The sequence below is a fragment of the Micromys minutus genome (assembly GCF_963924665.1).
Source record: "Micromys minutus genome assembly, chromosome: 21".
NCBI classification, from domain to species: Eukaryota; Metazoa; Chordata; class Mammalia; order Rodentia; family Muridae; genus Micromys; species Micromys minutus.
In genome coordinates, this window is record NC_137956.1 from 37,534,276 (window position 1) to 37,552,217 (window position 17,942).

The 17,942-nt window shown below is 42.4% G+C and overlaps 1 protein-coding gene across 1 annotated transcript in view; it reads right to left on the reverse strand.

The window, feature by feature from the left end:
- Positions 1 to 268: 268 nt before the first annotated feature.
- Positions 269 to 17,942, reverse strand: part of RAD54L2 (RAD54 like 2) — an 88,746-nt gene continuing 71,072 nt past the window's right edge. The window contains exons 11-22 of the mRNA XM_080934461.1: positions 17,457 to 17,634; positions 16,032 to 16,283; positions 15,715 to 15,833; positions 14,014 to 14,132; positions 12,331 to 12,430; positions 11,164 to 11,369; positions 10,622 to 10,794; positions 9,606 to 9,802; positions 7,681 to 7,880; positions 5,540 to 5,629; positions 3,585 to 3,677; positions 269 to 1,451 (exon numbers count right to left, since the gene is read on the reverse strand). Coding sequence (XP_080790587.1) covers positions 457 to 1,451; positions 3,585 to 3,677; positions 5,540 to 5,629; positions 7,681 to 7,880; positions 9,606 to 9,802; positions 10,622 to 10,794; positions 11,164 to 11,369; positions 12,331 to 12,430; positions 14,014 to 14,132; positions 15,715 to 15,833; positions 16,032 to 16,283; positions 17,457 to 17,634 — 2,722 coding nt within the window. The 3' untranslated portion in view covers positions 269 to 456. The remainder of the gene's footprint in view (positions 1,452 to 3,584; positions 3,678 to 5,539; positions 5,630 to 7,680; positions 7,881 to 9,605; positions 9,803 to 10,621; positions 10,795 to 11,163; positions 11,370 to 12,330; positions 12,431 to 14,013; positions 14,133 to 15,714; positions 15,834 to 16,031; positions 16,284 to 17,456; positions 17,635 to 17,942) is intronic.

Sequence of the window (17,942 nt, forward strand, 5' to 3'; positions counted from 1 at the left end):
TGGAATCTCAGTCTGCTCCCCATGCCCATTCTCATCTCCCTTACTCTTCTCCCATCCTCAGGCCAAACTAAGTAACTCAGGCAAGATTTCTTGGGAGAGATGTTCCTGAAGGCAGAATGGGAGATGCACTTCTACACTCAAATGGGCATCTAAGCAGACAGCATAAGAAGGGCAAAAAGGAAGAGGCAGGCTGCCATACACTCCATCCCTGTTTGCGGTCCCTGATTTCCCACTGTTACAGCTCTGCGGAGTTTCTGGGGTCTTTTGTTTTTCTTTTTCTTTTTTCTTATTCTAATGAACAGCAATAGAGCCTACCATTATGGCCAACCACTCTCCTTTGTCTTCTTTTCTCTCCTGCCAAGTACCCTATTTTCAGAAAGACCAGGTTCATTGCCTTCCAGTTTGGTGGGCAAACTTCTCTAGGGACCCCAAATGAGGTGGGAAGGGGCTTCCTAGCTACTTCCCAGTGACCTCTATCACATCGTCGTCTTTATCCTCATCATCATTGGAACTGAACCCCACCTCGGCAACCTCATGCGAGTCAAATGGAGGCACCTGGGACCGGAGGAGGCCACCAGCTGGGTAGCCTGCATGTGGGGACATATAGCCTGGGTAGACAGACATGCCCCTCGAAAGGTTGCTGGGCAAGACAGGGGAAGGGAAAGGTGCAAACATCCTAGGCTCGGACAGGAGTGGCTGTGAGAATGGGAGTGAATAGCTGGGTAGTATCCCTGGCACAGAGGGGTTGAGCATGAAGGAGGGGTTGCTGGCAGTGACTGAGGTAGCCGTGGAAGAGGAACTGACAGGGCCTGCTGGCACCAGAGGGTCAGTAGTCACTGGAAACACCAGGCGGGCATCTGCCAGCAAATTGGACAGCTGGTAGTAGGAGGGGTTACTGCCCATAAACAGGGAATTCTCCCCAGCCTGGGAGGTGAAGGGGGTGGTGAGGTTATGATTTAAGGAGACAGGTGGCATTGCAAACCCGCCAGAGACTGGATACCCGTGTTCATAGGGCTGCACGGGGGCTGGCAGATGGCCCTTTCTGGACCGTCGACGGACTGATTCCTGGCTGACAGATGGAGTGGCCAACTTTCGCTTATGGCCCCTTAAGTCCAGCACTGGGTGCCTGCCACCACTGGGCTGGCCAGTCACCAAGAGGGAACTATTGAGGCAATGACCCCCAAGGCATGGCTCAGTTCCAAGAGCTGTCCCAGGAATGGTGCTATTGTCCATAAGTTGGGCAGGGGCGCCAGGCAGGGCAGCACTGATGCTTGGGGAGTTCTGATAGGATTCCCGAGCAGCGGCCACATCTGCATACTGCTGGAGCTCACTGATGATTTCTGGGCTGTCAGGAGAGACGGGCCTGGCCAGGCCCTCGGGGTCAGGGGCTTTGGGTGATGAGGCACTGTGTCTGCCATTGCTCGTGGACGCAAGAGAAGGCCCCTGGGAACCTGCAGATAAAATACAGGTAACTGAAACCAGAATGGAAAGGGAAAAGAAGCATTGAGGGAAAAACAATCCTGTTGAGTAGAACTTGTAGTGTGATATTTAAATCCAGTCAACTTCCCCACTCTCAAAGACAGAAATCTTTTGATTCCAGAAACAAGTTGTAAGGGTTTATTCTGACTGTCAACTTAACCAGAATCAAGAATAACCTAGGAAACAAATCTCTGGTCATTCCTGTGATGGAACTTGTATAATAAGTTAACTGAGGTGGAAGGACCCATTTTAACTGTGGGCAGCATCCTTCCATGAGATAAGGCATGAGACAGAATAAAAAGGAGAAAGTAAGCTGAACGCTTACATTTACTTACTGTTTTCTGACTGTGGACATAAGGTGACCAGCTGCCTCAAATTGCTGCTGTGACCTCCCGATGAACTTGAACATCCCCGTAAACTATCCCTAAAATCAACCTTTCTTCCCTTACATTTCCTCTCCTCATGTCTTTTGTCACAGCAACAACAAAACTAACACATAAGCCTACTCATGAAAGGACATGGTACAATTCTACAAAGTGAATCCTAGGAAATAATGGATATGGAATAATGGGAAATTCTTATCTTTCTGAGGTCAGGTACATAGCTGACTGTCCTGGAACTCACTATACAGCCCAGAATGGCCTCAAACTCACAAGTCTGCCTGCTTCCTGAACACTGGATTAACAGTGTGCACCACCATGCCCAGATGGAAAGTTTTTATAAAGCTATCTAGTCAGATTTTTATCTAGGGATAAAAATATACAAATAAAGCTAAAATTCAGCCTAAGCAAATTAAGAAAAAACAAAATCTAGCTATTATAGATAATATGGAAAACTAAGAAATCTGAATAAAATTTGGACATTATATAACATTATAGATTAATTATTTTTTCTTTTAGTATGATAATGAAGTTGTAGCTAGGAGGTCAATCTCCTCACTCTTAAAAGATAGATATTAAGTATTTATGGATAAAATAGCATGGTATCTTCTATTTACAACTGGTTCACATAAAAGAAAGGCAGGAAAAGACAGAAGAATAATGGAAAATTAAAAATCTTTGGCCTAGGTGCAGGGAATGTAGATATTCAATAGTTCTCTTATTCTAACCCACAAGTGAAGGCTAGAACATCAAATCTAGGGACAGTCTACCTCTCCTATCTCAGTGGTGGGATGATACATAAAAACCACTTCTATTGAGGAAAACTTGGCAGGAGTCCTTAACATTTTTCATCTTCCATGAATATACCCATGACCAGAAATCCTGCTGATTTTCTGTTTGCTTGTTTTTTTGTTTTATTTTGTTTTGTATCTCAAGGTAGGATTTCTCAGGCTGGCTATATGAACTCACAGTGATCCACTTGCCTCTGCCTGCCAAGTGCTGGGATTAAAAATGTGCACCAACACCACCCAGCTCAAAATTCCTACTTCTAGTAGTATGTTCACACTCCCACATGCCAATCCGAATAATCTAAATGTAAACCAATAGTAAACTTTCCCTGAAGCACAAAGCATAAGAAATGAGCAATCACTGGGGAGTGAAAAGGAATAAGGTGTAGTATAGTGTTTATTTTTAAAAGACAGAGAAAAATCTACATCTATTTAAAATGCATACAGTCTTATTTGTATGTACACACACAACCCTGGACCATGTATTTAGAATATCTTTCCAACAACAAAAAAAGAAGAAAACCTCCAAGGAGAACCAGTAGCTGACTGGGAGAAGGAGGACCTCCAGGGAGGACCAATAGCTGACAGGAAGGACAGAAAACTTATGTTTCACCACCTTATTCCCTTTTCATCTTCTAAATTATAAACCTTATGTATGTTTTTTAAGATTTATTTATTTATTAGATGTAAGTACACTGTAGCTATCTTCAGACACACCAAAAGAGGGCATCCGATCTCATTACAGATGATTGTGAACCATCACATGGTTGCTGGGATTTGAACTCAGGACCTTTAGGAAGAGGAGTCAAAACTCTTAACTACTGAGCCATCTCTCCAGCCCAAACCTTATGTATGTTATTCATGAAAAAAGTACATTAGTTATAAATAAGCCACACAAATGGTGTGTAGATTAATAAAAAGTTATAGGCCACTACACCTGAGGCAGCCATCCGACCATCTTCAGGGGCCTTTGGTTTGCCAGTCGCTCGAACAGCAAAGATTCGTCCATCACTGGTCCGGATGTATGTTCCTAGGAGAAAATGAGAAAGATGGTCAGGAGCCTGCATGGAATACAGCTACCCCTGAGAAACTTCAGGTACCATGGGCTGGTAAAACCTGTAAAATTACCCCACCCCACAAACCTCCTACAACAAGGAGAGGATAACTGAAGTCTGAATCTATAGTGACTCACCATCTATCCATAAACATCATTTGCTAACCTACCACATGCCAGACAGTTTTAATACTTAAATACTTAAAACATTAAAGGACCTGTCTTGTGGAGCTTAACCTCTAAGAATGCAGGTACTCCAGAAAGTACCAAAGCAACAAAGGGAATAAGGAGGGTCTGTTAAGAGTAAGTGCTAAGCTCTCAGGCACTCTGGGCCTGGATCCTTTTCCTGGTCTGGAAAATGGACCCCTACTGCTTCAGCACCCTCTGTTGCTCCACTGGGAGAATTCAAGGCTGTACCAGTTATCTACCAGTTCCTTCCAGGAGATCTGGTGCCCTCTTCTAGCACAAGGTACATTATGGTATACAGACAGACATATTCACACAAAATACCCACACATGTAAAGGACATTTAAAAAAAATGAAATCTTTTTATTCCATTTATTGATTGTGTGTGTAAGAACTTGTAGAAGTCATTTTGCTGCTCCTGTCATGTTGGACCCAGAGATGAGTCTCAGGTGGGTCATCTTACTGGCTCAGTCAGCTCACTGGCCTCACCTGCATTATCACTGAACTTCAAATAAACTTATCTTGAAAAAGAAAATGTGTATTTCATATAATTTTCGTATCACAAAATATTATTCTGAATTTCCCCCTTGATATTATTTTCTTTTCCACTAATTAAAAACATAAAATACGCTCTAGCTTTCAGGTACAGTACTAGAAGCAGGCTAGATGTGACACATGTCAGAGTTGGCAGATCCCTGCTCTGGAGAGAGCACAGTAAAAGGCTGGGTTCCACACTAAGGAGAATCAGGTAAGGCTGAGGCAAGTCATCTGTGGCTCCATGTGACTGTGCTACTTTTCTTCTAAGCCTAAGGGTGCTTGGATCTGATGCAGACTAGGGCAAAAAAAATCTTCCTAAACATATAGCCTCGAGCAGCCTCATTCAGCAATGGAACCTAGTTACAGACTATTATGAGGTTGGATGTAGTGGTGCAAAAACAAAAACAAGAAAGCAAAACAACCACCTCAGCCCCAAAAAGCCTACCATGGAAACAAGCCCAGCTGTTGGTACCCTGACACTATTTAACCTACATTTTTCATTTTAATGATCTCATCTTCCTCTGTACAGACACCAGAAAGATACTGGGCTATTTACTTATTTACTGTTTTCTGTTTGTTTATTTGTTTGTTTTGTTTTGAGACGGGGTCTCACTGTGTGGCTCTGGCTGTCCTGGAACTCAGTACACAGATCAAGCTGGCCTTGAACACACAGAAATCCACCTGCCTCTGCCACCCAAGGGCTGGGACTACAGGCATGTACCATTACACCTGGCATCATATTGGGCTTTTAAAAAGTACCACACTAAAAATTCTCTTGTGCAACCCATCTGCACTAATTCATATACAGGATACATTTCCAAGCTGGGGACCACTACCCTCTCGAGGAAATTGTGTATAAATGACACAATGGCTTGCAACCTACTCCACAACTCTTCTCAGTTTTGGTCTCTTTAGGCATAGCCATCCCAAGGTTTCCCATAAAAGCAAAACATACAGAAACATGAGACCTCCAATTTTCTCTAAGTTCAATGTCATCTCAGAAATGCAAAGCTCTTGTGAGCTAATTCTTACCTACACCCTCTCTAACTTAAACCCTAAGTATCTACTCTGATTCATAGCTTATCATTCTCAAACGCCCTTCTCTAGGTTCTCACCTTTTGTCCCCCGGATGATGTGGATGCTCTCACCAGCATTGATTCTTGCCTGAACATCTGTGGAGCTGTTGAGTCCAGGAATAACAATATCTAGTGAAAAACAGACGATTTTTTTAGATGGCACAGAGCTTAACTGAAGAAAAGAAGGAAACTTAAGTCTCATATCCACCCCAGGTCCTGACTATCCCAAAGCCTTTCTTTAGAGCTAGAATCAGAGAGAGTGAAACAAACAAGCAGAAACCTTCACAAATGTTTCATCAAAAAACATCATGAACAACAAAGCTGCTTACAAATCAGACCATCTTCCTCACCAATTTTGTTTGCTTTAATCAAAATATTCATAGAATTTCTACTTTATAAAAATCAGTCCCAACAGTTGTTTCTATTTTTTTCTACTCCGAACTATTTGCATAAATTTGTTTCACATCATTTTAGGAAACAAAAGTGGTATGATCTTCCTTGCTGGCACTGCCCCACAACTCCTAAAAATACAAAAGTAGTTTTTAGATTCAGTTAGAAATAAGATTATCAGGGGTTTTGTTTAGTTATTTCAAAATCTTTAATAAATGTCATATATTGCTTTCATTCTCAGAAAAATCAATTAAGATGTTTTCATTAAAATGTATATGGCAGGGATACTTCTAAACAGGAAAATGAAAGGTAAAAATCTTAAAATGTTTTCCTCCCCAGTCACTGAGACTCAGAACTAACTTCAGGGCTTAGCTGAAATGCCCACCTTCCCCCATTGCTCCCTGGCCTACCATGCTCAATTTACAACAATTGACACACACAGAAAAAGCAAATGAGTTCAGGTCTCCTAACTCTGTAGGCTGGCTCTTTTATGCCCCGCTGACACATTACACTCTGCAAACACTTAGGCAGAGCTCGGCACATTCACATCTCTGAAAACCTTTGAAGTTCATACCCATACTCCAGTAACATTTCCAGAATCCCTGTAGTATTCATAGATTTCCAATCACAACTATTCTAAAACAATACAACAAAAACCCAAGCTATAGATTAAAATATTTCACCAGGCAGTGGCACATGGCTCTAATCCTAGCGCTCAGGAAGAAGGCAGATCTTGAGATCAGGAAGAAGGCCAGCCTGGTCTACAGAGCAAGTTCCAGGACAGCCAGGACTATACATAGAAACCCTGTCCCCACCATGTGCGAGACAGAGAGAAAGAGATTTCACTAGGATGTAAATTCTTTAAGATCAGGGAATCTCATTTTTATCACTAGTCCCAAATATGAGAAGGTGTCCACAAAAGGTGGTTAATGATCACTTACTGAACAAACAAAATCAAGTTACAAAAGACAACACTGGGCCAGTGAGGTGTCTTAGTGAATGAAGGTGTTTTTACTGTCAAACCTGACAACCTGAGTTTATCCCCAGGGCACACATGAGGACTGGCACATACATGCATACAAAATAAATGGTTAAGGGCACCTGCTGTTATTGCAGAGGACCCAGATTTGGGTTCCGAACACCAACCCAGCAGCTTAAAACCACTTGTAACCTCAGTTCCAGAGGATCCAGCATATATTCTTCTAAGGAACCAGGTACACATTTGTTATACTTTCATGCATGCAAGCAGAACACTCATACACATAAATCTTAAGAAAAAAAAAAGAGGTAGGTAGGTAAATAGGTAAGTAGGTAGGGAGGTGGGTAGGTAAGTAGGTAGGGAGGTAGGTAGGTAGGTAAATAGGTAAGTAGGTAGGGAGGTAGGTAGGTAGGTAAATAGGTAAGTAGGTAGGGAGGTGGGTAGGTAAGTAGGTAGGTAAGTAGGTAGGGAGGTGGGTAGGTAGTTAGGTAAGTAGGTAGGGAGGTGGGTAGGTAGTTAGGTAAGTAGGTAGGGAGGTGGGTAGGTAAGTAGGTAGGTAAGTAGGTAGGGAGGTGGGTAGGTAGTTAGGTAAGTAGGTAGGGAGGTGGGTAGGTAGTTAGGTAAGTAGGTAGGGAGGTGGGTAGGTAAGTAGGTAGGGAGGTAGGTAGGTAAATAGGTAAGTACGTAGGGAGGTGGGCAGGTAGGGAGGTAGGTAAGTAGATAGGTAAGTGGGATAGGGAGGTAGGGAGGTAAGTAGGTAGGTAGGTAGGTAGAGACAACATCCCCAGAAGAGAAAGCAAGAATTCCGAACCTGTTGTGGTAACCACTTTCTGCACAAGGACTCCTGCCCGCTGCAAGTAGTTGATGGGAAAGTTCATGGATGGATTTGTGCTGGAGGCAGAGCTTACACTGCCACTGAGCGGGACATGCCGGGGCATCATGGGAATGGGGGTAGACTGTACAGGACGAACGCTGGCCACAGGCTTTTCATCACCCTTCAGTGTTGGCTGCCTACAAGAAAAAGACAAGCACATTTACATTTGGACAGAGTATCTACTGACCTACTGGAGACTGTCATGCCCTGTCTCTTTGGCTATCATTGAGAAAGCATTGGAAGACATGCAGAAGACAGTCAGTTCTAAAGGAGACTAGAGGCATGACTGAAGAGCAGAGAAGCAGTCAGATGTTAAGTGGAGCAATGCCTCTCAGAGATGATAGAACATCTGCTTCTCTGGAACCTGGACCATCTACATCAGGAACTAGATCTAAAAGGAAGATACGATAACACAAAAATGTAAAAGGAAGGGCAAGTTCTTGATACCATTTAAGTTGAAATCTGAAGGGGAAATTTTACCCTGACTCACCTATGTGATGTCACATGTCCAGGTGACCATCAGGGACATCTAGCCCAACTACTCACTCTGATTCTCTTACACACATACCTCAAACCTCAGTAAATTATACATTTATCCATCTCTTTTTAAAATTACTCCTTGATGCTCCTTCTGGCTCCTGTTTGGGTCCATTTCCATCCTGGTCCCTCTAGTTATAACCACCACACAAAAGCAGCAATAGTCAAAGCCTTTGCGCAAAGCCAGACTTCTCAATGACATAGTACCACAGCCAGGAAGAAAACTGGCTCTGTATCTCCTGCTAACAAAATCTTTCCCATGGTCAATGGTGCACCCTTCCTGGTTCACCTTCTTTCCAACTAGATGATGGTCTGCAATAAACTTACTCCTGATTCAAGACCAGGATATTGGCACCCACCTACCTATCTATCCCTCTACCTGCATATATGTCTGTCCGTTCCCCCCATCCACCCTGTGTGTGTGTGTGTGTGTGTGTGTGTGTGTGTGTGTGTGTGTTTGTGTGTGTTCCTCCCCTCACCACCACTTAGGTATTCCTGGCTGGCCTCAAGCTCACCAAAGATAACCTTAATTCTCTTCCTGCCTCTATATCTTGAATGCTGGGATTACTGGTGTGTGCTGCCACATTTGCTCTTTTAATTGCAGATTTCTACCTTTGCCTGGGCTTTTAAAATTTTATTATATTTGTTAGTATTTCCTCCCTCAACACATTTTGACCATCCAGTACACTTTCTCAAGAGTGTTCCTATACTTGATTTAGAACAGCTTCATTGATTCTTTGTACTTAAAAGCACTCTGCCAGGTTATGCGTGAATGCTTTACACATAGTATTTAATAAATAGTGAATGAAAAATAATTATTATTGTACATGTGTGTACTTGATGTGTTTATGTGGATACATACTTGCCAAGGCATGTGTGTGGAGGGTAGAGGACAACTCTATATAGAGTTAGTTTTCTCCTCCTGCTTACACATAGATTTATTACAAGAATTGTACTCAAGTCCTTAGACTTGCATACAAAGTACTCTATCCACTGAACACCTCACCAACCTACCTGTCAGTAAGCTTTCTGAGAAAGACACCCTTTTTGTGTACACATTCCCATGTGACTCAAAGCTGGCCCATAAGAAGACCAGCTTATACCATTCTCCCAGAAGGCTCTTCTGAGAGGCAAAATCAGCAGCTCATTTCTCCAGCCATTCAGAGCACTAGGGCAGCTGAACTGCCCTGACACCTGACCCTAGAGCAGGGCCTTCTTTCTACAGCAGCCAAGGAACAGGCTATAGATTCTCTCTTTGGCTGAAATAGAAACTGAATGATAGGAGTTTGGTGCAGAGCAGCCAGACTCTTCCTTCAGCAACTCACCAGTTCCTCTGACTGAAGGCAGGGATGCTGGTCAGGCTCTGGTCGCTGGCAGGATAATACTGCGCATACGATGGGCGGGTATACGGTACTGATGTGCGTTTGTCCTCCTCGTAGCTTTTCTTTGCTGCTTTCTTCTCAGCTTTGGTCAGCTTGTGATCTTTTCGGTTGAGGAGCAATGACTCGTGCTCAAAAGGCTCCTGGAGACACAGGGGATTTGAGTTTAATTACCAGTGTTTGTGCAAATACAACTGACGTACAGTGAGCCTTATTTTAAAACCAAGAAGAGAGAAGAGGTTAGTTTTCTCTAACTGTGGCAAATAGCTTGCTTATGGGCAAACAAGCATGTTCTGTCAACACTGTAGTTCGTGGGCTGGTGAGATATATCTTGGAGACCTGAATTCAGTTCCCAGAATGCACATACAGGAAGGAGAGAATCAACTAACTTTGCAAAGTTGTTCTCTGACTTCTACATCAATGCCATGGTGGATATACGAATTCACACACATATAAACACATACACACATTCTTCAAAAATTAAAAAGGGGCTGGAAAGATGGCTCTGGTTAAGAGTTAAGAGCACAGATCACTCTTGAAGAGGACCCAAGTTAAGTTTTCAGCACCCATGTTGGGCAGTTGACACATCTGGGCTCCATAGGTACCTGACACTCATATGCATTCATATGTGCACACGCACACACACACACACACACACACACACACACACGTACGCACGCACGCACTCTCTCTCTCTTTCTACCAAAGGAATAGAGTTCAGAGAATTAAATTGCATTCAGAACTTTGTCCCTCCTGTTAGGAAGATCCACAATGGTCATTATTGTATATGGCCGGCTAAACTCAACACTCCCAATGACTGGAGGTGCTGGGATTAGCAAAAGAATCACTTCTGTCCCAGTTGTGTGTATTAAATGCCACTTCAGAAGGAAGCAGGTTTACTAAACAAGCCTTCACTGACTGAGTCTGTCACACTAAGGACTTCACATATATGAGATGCATACCTTGGTGATGAGGTGAGGATACTTCAGGCAGGCAAGTTGCAAGACTGACTCCTTGATTCCCTTTATATCCAAAGATGTTTGGGGAGCTGGCTCCTTCTCAACAAAATGCAGCAGGTTTTCCACTTCCTTCCGGGTGAAGTTCAGCATTGGATTTAGATCATCCACTACTCGATCTAGAAGGCAAGACGTAAGAACAAAGTCAGCACTCATGAAAAAGCCTGAAAATACAATTGCAAAGGTCAGTAGAAAAAGTGGCTTAACTGACAATAAAGAAATCTTCCACATATAAAAGTCAAAAGACAGACAAAAGACCATGGAAAACAGTAACATCATAGAAAACTACTAGCTCCTATTATTAAGTCTACATTCCACAATTTGAGGTCCACCTCCTTAATGACTTGAATTAGAATGATATGGGAGGGGAGCTTCTGGCATTCTGTAACTCAAAGCCTATCTGTGCTCCCATGCCCTGCTCCTCCCCTTATACCCTTATAGGACAAAGGCTAGGAAGTATACCTGGACTAACTTGGAAAATGGCCCACCTGACATGCCCTGCTTGGAAATCTGCCGGTCATAGATCTTCTTTTCAAGAGTATAATCAGCCACAAGTCGATAGATGTGACAGGGCTTTTTCTGGCCATAACGGTATACCCGACATACTGCCTGGGCATCATGGCAAGGGTTCCAGGAAGCATCAAATACCACCACTCGATTGGCACCAATCAGATTCACACCCAAGCATCCGGCCCTTGAAAACATAAGCCAACAACCATGCATCCCTTAGTCTTAAAGATGGTTTTCTCATAAGCTTTGCCCTCTGTGACTCCTACCCCAGTACCACTCCTTGTCTTAAGCACAACAGACTCAAGAATTTTGATGTCCTGATAAATACTGTTTGCTCCTCTGGCATTAAGAAGTGTGATTTTGATGTCCAATTTGACAGTATCTATAGTTCTTCATCTCTCTGTAAAAGGTAAAGATGCTCCAGAGTGCTATTCCTTAATGAATGGAAATGTCTGTAATAAACTGTGTGCAGTATTTTTACTTTAACACCTAAGAGGGACGAAAGACTCATATATACTAGGAGTGGTAGCACAAGCCTATGATCCCAATATATGGGTGGTAGGGGCAAGAAGATCAGGAGGAGATAACCACCATCATGGGCTACATCAGAACCTATTTGAAACAAAGGAAAAAATAACCTTTACACTGTTGAGGTAGAAAGCCTCAGATCCTTCCAGGTACTTGTCATAAGTCAGAAAACATCAACCTCTTATATTTAAATTTATTTTTCGTTTTGGTTTGTTGTTTTTATTTTGTTTGTTTTGAGGCAGGACTTACAGACAGAGCTCAGGCAGGCCTTAAACTCAAAATCCTCCTGCCTCCTGATTGCTAAAACTGGGCACTTTCTTTTTAAAGCATTCTTATTTACATCGATCACATTACCTAATTCCTTGCCCTAGAATGTTCCTGAGAGAATATCTAATTATGACAATTACTAATGAAGGTCTCAAAGAACTTTATAACACTGTGGTGACTACCTTCATAACAACTTCTCCTGGGGTTCCCTTTCTGACCTCAAAAAAAAAAAAAAAAAAACTAAACAAAACAAAACAAAACAAAAAAACCAAAGCTGAACAGATCTCATCTCAGATTTAGATAATAAGCCTTTGTGGTACCTGCCCAGATGGCACATTACATGAACTCACCTTGTGGAAAGAAGGAACAGCCAGGTGGTGAGGTTGCTGGGATCATTGAACTGATTAATGAGCCGCTCCCTCTCAAAGGCAGGGGTGCTACCATCTAGCCCTAGGAAGAAAAAAACCAAACAAAAATAGATAGATGAGGGCAGAGAAACTCAGCAAAGTCACTGGGCAAATGTTTGGTTTTTCAAAAAAAAAACTTTTTCTAAAAAACGAAATTGTATGTATGTTTGTGTCTGAGTGTAAGTGCCTGCAGAGGTAACATGTCAGATTCCCTCGGAGCTGGAGCTCTACCTGTTTGTAATCTGCTTGACATGAATAGTAGGATCTGAATTCTGACCCTCTCCAGAGCAGTATGAGCTCTAGCCACTCAATCATTGTTCCAACCCTACATATGTGTGTTTTTTAAATGCCATGGTCTTTGGTCTATGTTCTAGACATCAGCACTGTGAAGTTACTTGAGTAACTCTCACATGTAACACAATACTATAAAATACATCCTGGCGGTGGTGGGTCATACCTTTAATGCCAGCACCTGGAAGTAGAGGCAGGCAGATCTCTGTATTCAAGGCCAGCCTGGTCTATTTAGAGAAACCCCTTCTTCAACAACAATAACCAACCATAGCTACATAGTCAGATCCTATCTCAAAAACAAAACAAAACAAAAAAACAACAAACAAACAAAAATACTTGAAGCAGTGCCATTCATTCATTAAGAACAAAAAGACAAAACATCACAAGTGGAAGAAACATTCACCTTCAGTTATGAAGCAACTTAAGTGAGAGGAGAGAAACACCAGCTGTCAGGTGGAGTAAAGGAGAAATCAATGAGTTCCCAGGCAGGGAGCTGACTTACTACTGTTACAGGAAGCCCAGGTTAGCTGCCTGGTGTTAAGTGTTCTCAGCGAGGATCCCAGCCTACTTCCAAACTGAGTTTGCAATACTGAAACACAGCTCTCTGCTGCCCCATTGGACAACTCCATGGGAAACAGAAGCTCTGAACCTTTATTCTTTAGGCCAGTGATGCTCATGGGGTAATTACTCTACTCTCATACCTCCAGGGAACAATCTGGCATAACTAGAGCATTTTTAGTTCTCAAAATTGAAGATGCTACTGACATCAGGTTGGGGGAAACACACACACACACACACACACACACACACACACACACACACGTATAAATATTACTGAATATCCCTCAACAGACATAAGGTCAGACACCTATAGCCAAAGTCTGGCCCAAATGTTATCATGGTATTTCTAAAATTTCATTTTTTATTACCACTTATTTAAGAAATCCTTTTAGATACCTTCTCTCAATCACAACATGTCTTCCATGAATATAAATATTATAGATATAATGTATACATGGTTATATTTACCTATAAATTATACATCTGAAAACAAGATTTCCTCCCACCACACTCACAGACTTTTGATCTTTAGGGGTATTTAGCTCCCCCATAGAGGAAGTTTGACCTAGGCTTATATTCTGACCCAGCTTTGAGCCATGCGTGGTCATGCATGCTTTCATCCCAGGATGTGAGCTACCTCTCTAGCCACAGTATTGGTTCTTTCTTAAAAACTGCTTCTCAGTACCTCCCTATATCTCGGATAATCACATATTTCTATACACTTGAAGAAGAAGGGAGTTGGAGAAGAGAGAAATGAAGTAGCGGTAAACTCACGGAAGTAGCTGACATTTCGAACCCACTTCTGTGCTGCTTGCCCTTCGGCACCAGGCAGACAAGGCAGGTCTCTTTTCCCTAGGAACTCCTCGATGAGAGCCAAGGTAGAAAGGCTCTGGCTGAAAGGGAAAAAGTGATTCAGATGGCTCTCAAACCCCAAGAAACCTTTTCTTATACTCCTATGCAACCTTCTAAATGGAGTTCCCACAGCCTACTCCCTATGAGATGGAACTCCACTAACAACAACCAAGATATTCTTCCTAATTCATATATTTATGAGCACCAACCCATAAAAACAAAAACCAACCAAATAAACAAACAAACAAATGATACAACTATTTCTCTGGTTCTTTAATCTCTCAATTGAAAATTCTGGGGTTTAACACAATGCTCAGTAGTACCCAGCAATGCTATCTACATGGAGATACAAATGAATCTAACTATGAGACACAAGCAATCTCAAGCGTCTTCCTATAGAGACAGAGCCACTTGACTGTTTTCAAAGTCAGGGGGACAAGCTTGGATCACGACTGTCACACGTGGAAGGCCTCGCCTGAAGCTCACAAATCAGGGTCCTTGGGGTATACTGTGGCCAAAAGCAATCTAATTTATGCCTGCCTGTTTCCTTGTATATAGTCAGGTCTTGATGAGACTCAAAGGCCCAGCCAGACTGACCCTGGCCAAAAAAAAAACTGCATCCCTAACTTAGCCTTATATGTAAAACCTTATTTTTAAAAGGGCAGAGTGGGAGAAAGTAGGATCAGCAAACACACTCTAAAAAAGGCAAAACAAAACATTTTAGGTTTTATAGCCCACATATAGGTCCTTTTGTTTGTTTTATGCTTGGTTTTATTTTGGTTTTTTTGAGACAGGACTTTTCTACATAGTCCTGGTTGTGCTATGTAGACCAAGACGTCCTAGAACTCACAGAGATCCACCTGCCTATGTCTCCCAAATGTTGGGACTAAAAGCCACCACATCCAACTGACTACAAATACTCTTTATTTTTTGTATTTCTTTTTACAAGACTAAAAGTGTAACAACAAAAACAAAAGGCTACCTAGTTGGGCTGGTAATCAATCTCATCTTGTGGAAGGCTGAAGCAAGAGGAATACAAATTCAAGGTCACCATAGGCTACACAGTAAATTCAACATCAGCCCAGACAACTTAATAAAACTCTGTCTCAAATTTTTAAAAAAGTAATGTCAGGGGTGGTGGCATATACCTATAATCCCACCATTTGGCAAATACAGGTAGAAAAATCAAGCATTCAAACCAGCCTGGCTATTGAAATCCTGTCTCAAAAACCTAGAGAGCTGACCAGACACTAGCACATAAAAGCATTTTCCACCAAGCCTAGAGTGCTTGTCTAGTATGAATAAGGTCCCAGGTTTAACTCCTAGCATCACAAATTTAAAGTAAAATAAAGTAATTAAACATAAATAAAGTAAATACACAGATAAATGCTAAGGAAAAAATAAAAGCCAGGTTTGTTGTGGGGCACAGTCTGAAGGACTAATATGATATGTCAACACGTAGTTTTGTCTGAACCTGGGTTAGGTGCTGGATTTAAGAAAACCCTAATGACAAATGCTTGGTTACAGAGCACTGGAAAAGGCGAAGTGCAAGTATGAAGCTCCATGGCCTCGATCTGTAGATGCTGCACTCATCCTTCCTACAGGTGTCAAGCATCTTCTTACCTAAATACAAGAATCTTGTCCCCAAGCTTCACACTTTCTTCAATCAGGTGGAAAAGAAGTACCATCTTGGGAGAGTTTTCCAAGACTCCAGTCTGATAATTAGTCAGAAGATCCTTGGCCTGCAAAAGAGGAGCAAGGAAGATTGGGGCAGGTCCAAGGCTGGATGGGCAGAAATAAAGTTCTCTCCTCTAAGGCAGTGGCCTGGTAACGACCTTTAGGGTTCTTTCCCCTCAGTGCACTGTGTGTACTCTCCCCAGGTGGGATCACCATCCCTCCTCAGAAACAGCTATGGCTACTAAAGGCTCCTCTTGACTCACCCATTCATACGTAACAATGTTATTGCCCCGTTCCTGGAAAGGATTAAAGCCAACTCCCTGTAGGAACTTGCTGTTGGTTGCTTCTCCCATTGAGGAAGGCAAGGCACTATCTTCTCCCTTGATTTTTGTGCCGTGTGGTGGACAGCGAGCACTGGTCCCTGCTGAGCCAAGTTCTTCCACATCTAGGTCCTGCTCATTGGCTAGGTTTTCCTTCTGAAGGGCTTCATACAGCACATCAGGATGGTTCCAGATCTAAAGTTAGACAAGGGAAAGGTATAGAGCAGAGAACATTCCAAGGGTATCCTAAGGAGTATGGAGACACGCTCAAACAGACAGCCCAAATATGTCCTCTCTAGTCAAAAAGCTTGTATTTCACTGCTAGTTTGATGACCATGACACATGAACAGGAAATTCCATTGTGTTTGGTGTATCATCAAAAGGGCTGTGTCATCTAGCATTTCATTCTTAACTCAAATGGGGAAAGAATGCTTTGTTTTCATTCATCTACTATACTAAATAGAATGAATCCCTCCATATGGGGGAAAAATATCTGATTGATACATAGCCGATTGGGTGCGATTTCAGGAATGACTCCTAGGAAAAGTTGAGATTCCTGGCAAAGGAGAAAGTAGGAAGGATACTATAACCCAGAAAACTATCAAAAGAACAGTTTTGCTTTTGTTTCTTGGCTCTGGTCAGAGCAGTGGCTACATAAGCAGTATTTTGAAAACCATGTGTCATAGTACTTGGAAGGCTGAGGCAAGAAGATTGCCAAGAGTTTAAGGTCAGTCAAGACAATGTGGTAGAACTCTGTTTCGAAAGACAAAAGAGATGTTTTGAAATCCTATCTATTGCCAGGTGTGCACCAGTAATACCCACATTCAGGAGGCTGAGGCAGGAGGATATCTGAGTTCTAAGATAGCCTGGACTATATAATGAGATTCTAAATGAATAATAGATGGGTGGATGGGTGGATGAATGGATGAATGAATGAATGAATGAGTGAATGAGTGAATGAATCACTGAAGAAACCCAATTTGATCCCAGAGACATATCTTCAGCCAACTTACTAAAGTAGTGATGAATCAGGACCAATACCTAACAGATTGTCCAAGAATATAAGCAGAGACACTAAGTCAAAGAAATATGGTCAATAGCAGGAATGAGAAAGATCTCAACCTATTAAATATAGACCAAACAAAAGGTACTTTGTTTGACTTCTTTTGTTTTCTACTTTTTGGAGGCAGTATCTCCCTATGGCATTCAAACTGTCCCGAATCACTACACCCTCCCTAAGCCTCTTGCATGTTAGCATTATAGGCACATGCCATAGGTCCAGCCTCCATCATGGAGTAGTAAAAACACTTCCATCCCACAGTGGTCTTCTATCACCCTTCTTTCCATTTCCCCAAGGGCCACACTTACCTTGCAGCATACACAGAAAGCCTTCAGAGGATTCAGCCCCAACCAGCCACTGCTACCACAATCCCGGAAACGGTCCATGAATTGTGTGTACAAATCTCTCTGGATCTGAGAAAGCCGCACCAGGATCACATTCTCTTCTTTGGCAGGGAGGTGAATCTTCAACACAGTGTGGCCTCTCCTACAGTGGGAAAGAGATCAGAAGTGGCCTATAGGAAGCACACCCAGAAACTGTGGCAAGGATCAGTTGAGAATAAAAACAAGGCCTTACACTCTTGCTGCACCATCTTCTGGAAATTTCTTGACATGCAATGCATCCTTGTGTTGGAGCAGGATGATACAGACAAAGTAACCCTGTCCTGAGTCTCAATTAACTGGTTAACTAAGGCCAAAGGAACTCTAGGTTCTTGCCCAAATTCAGGGATGCCTCTCTGAGCTTTTTCCACATTTGTCATTCTACCAGGAGGAAATAAAGAGCTGCTTTAGAGC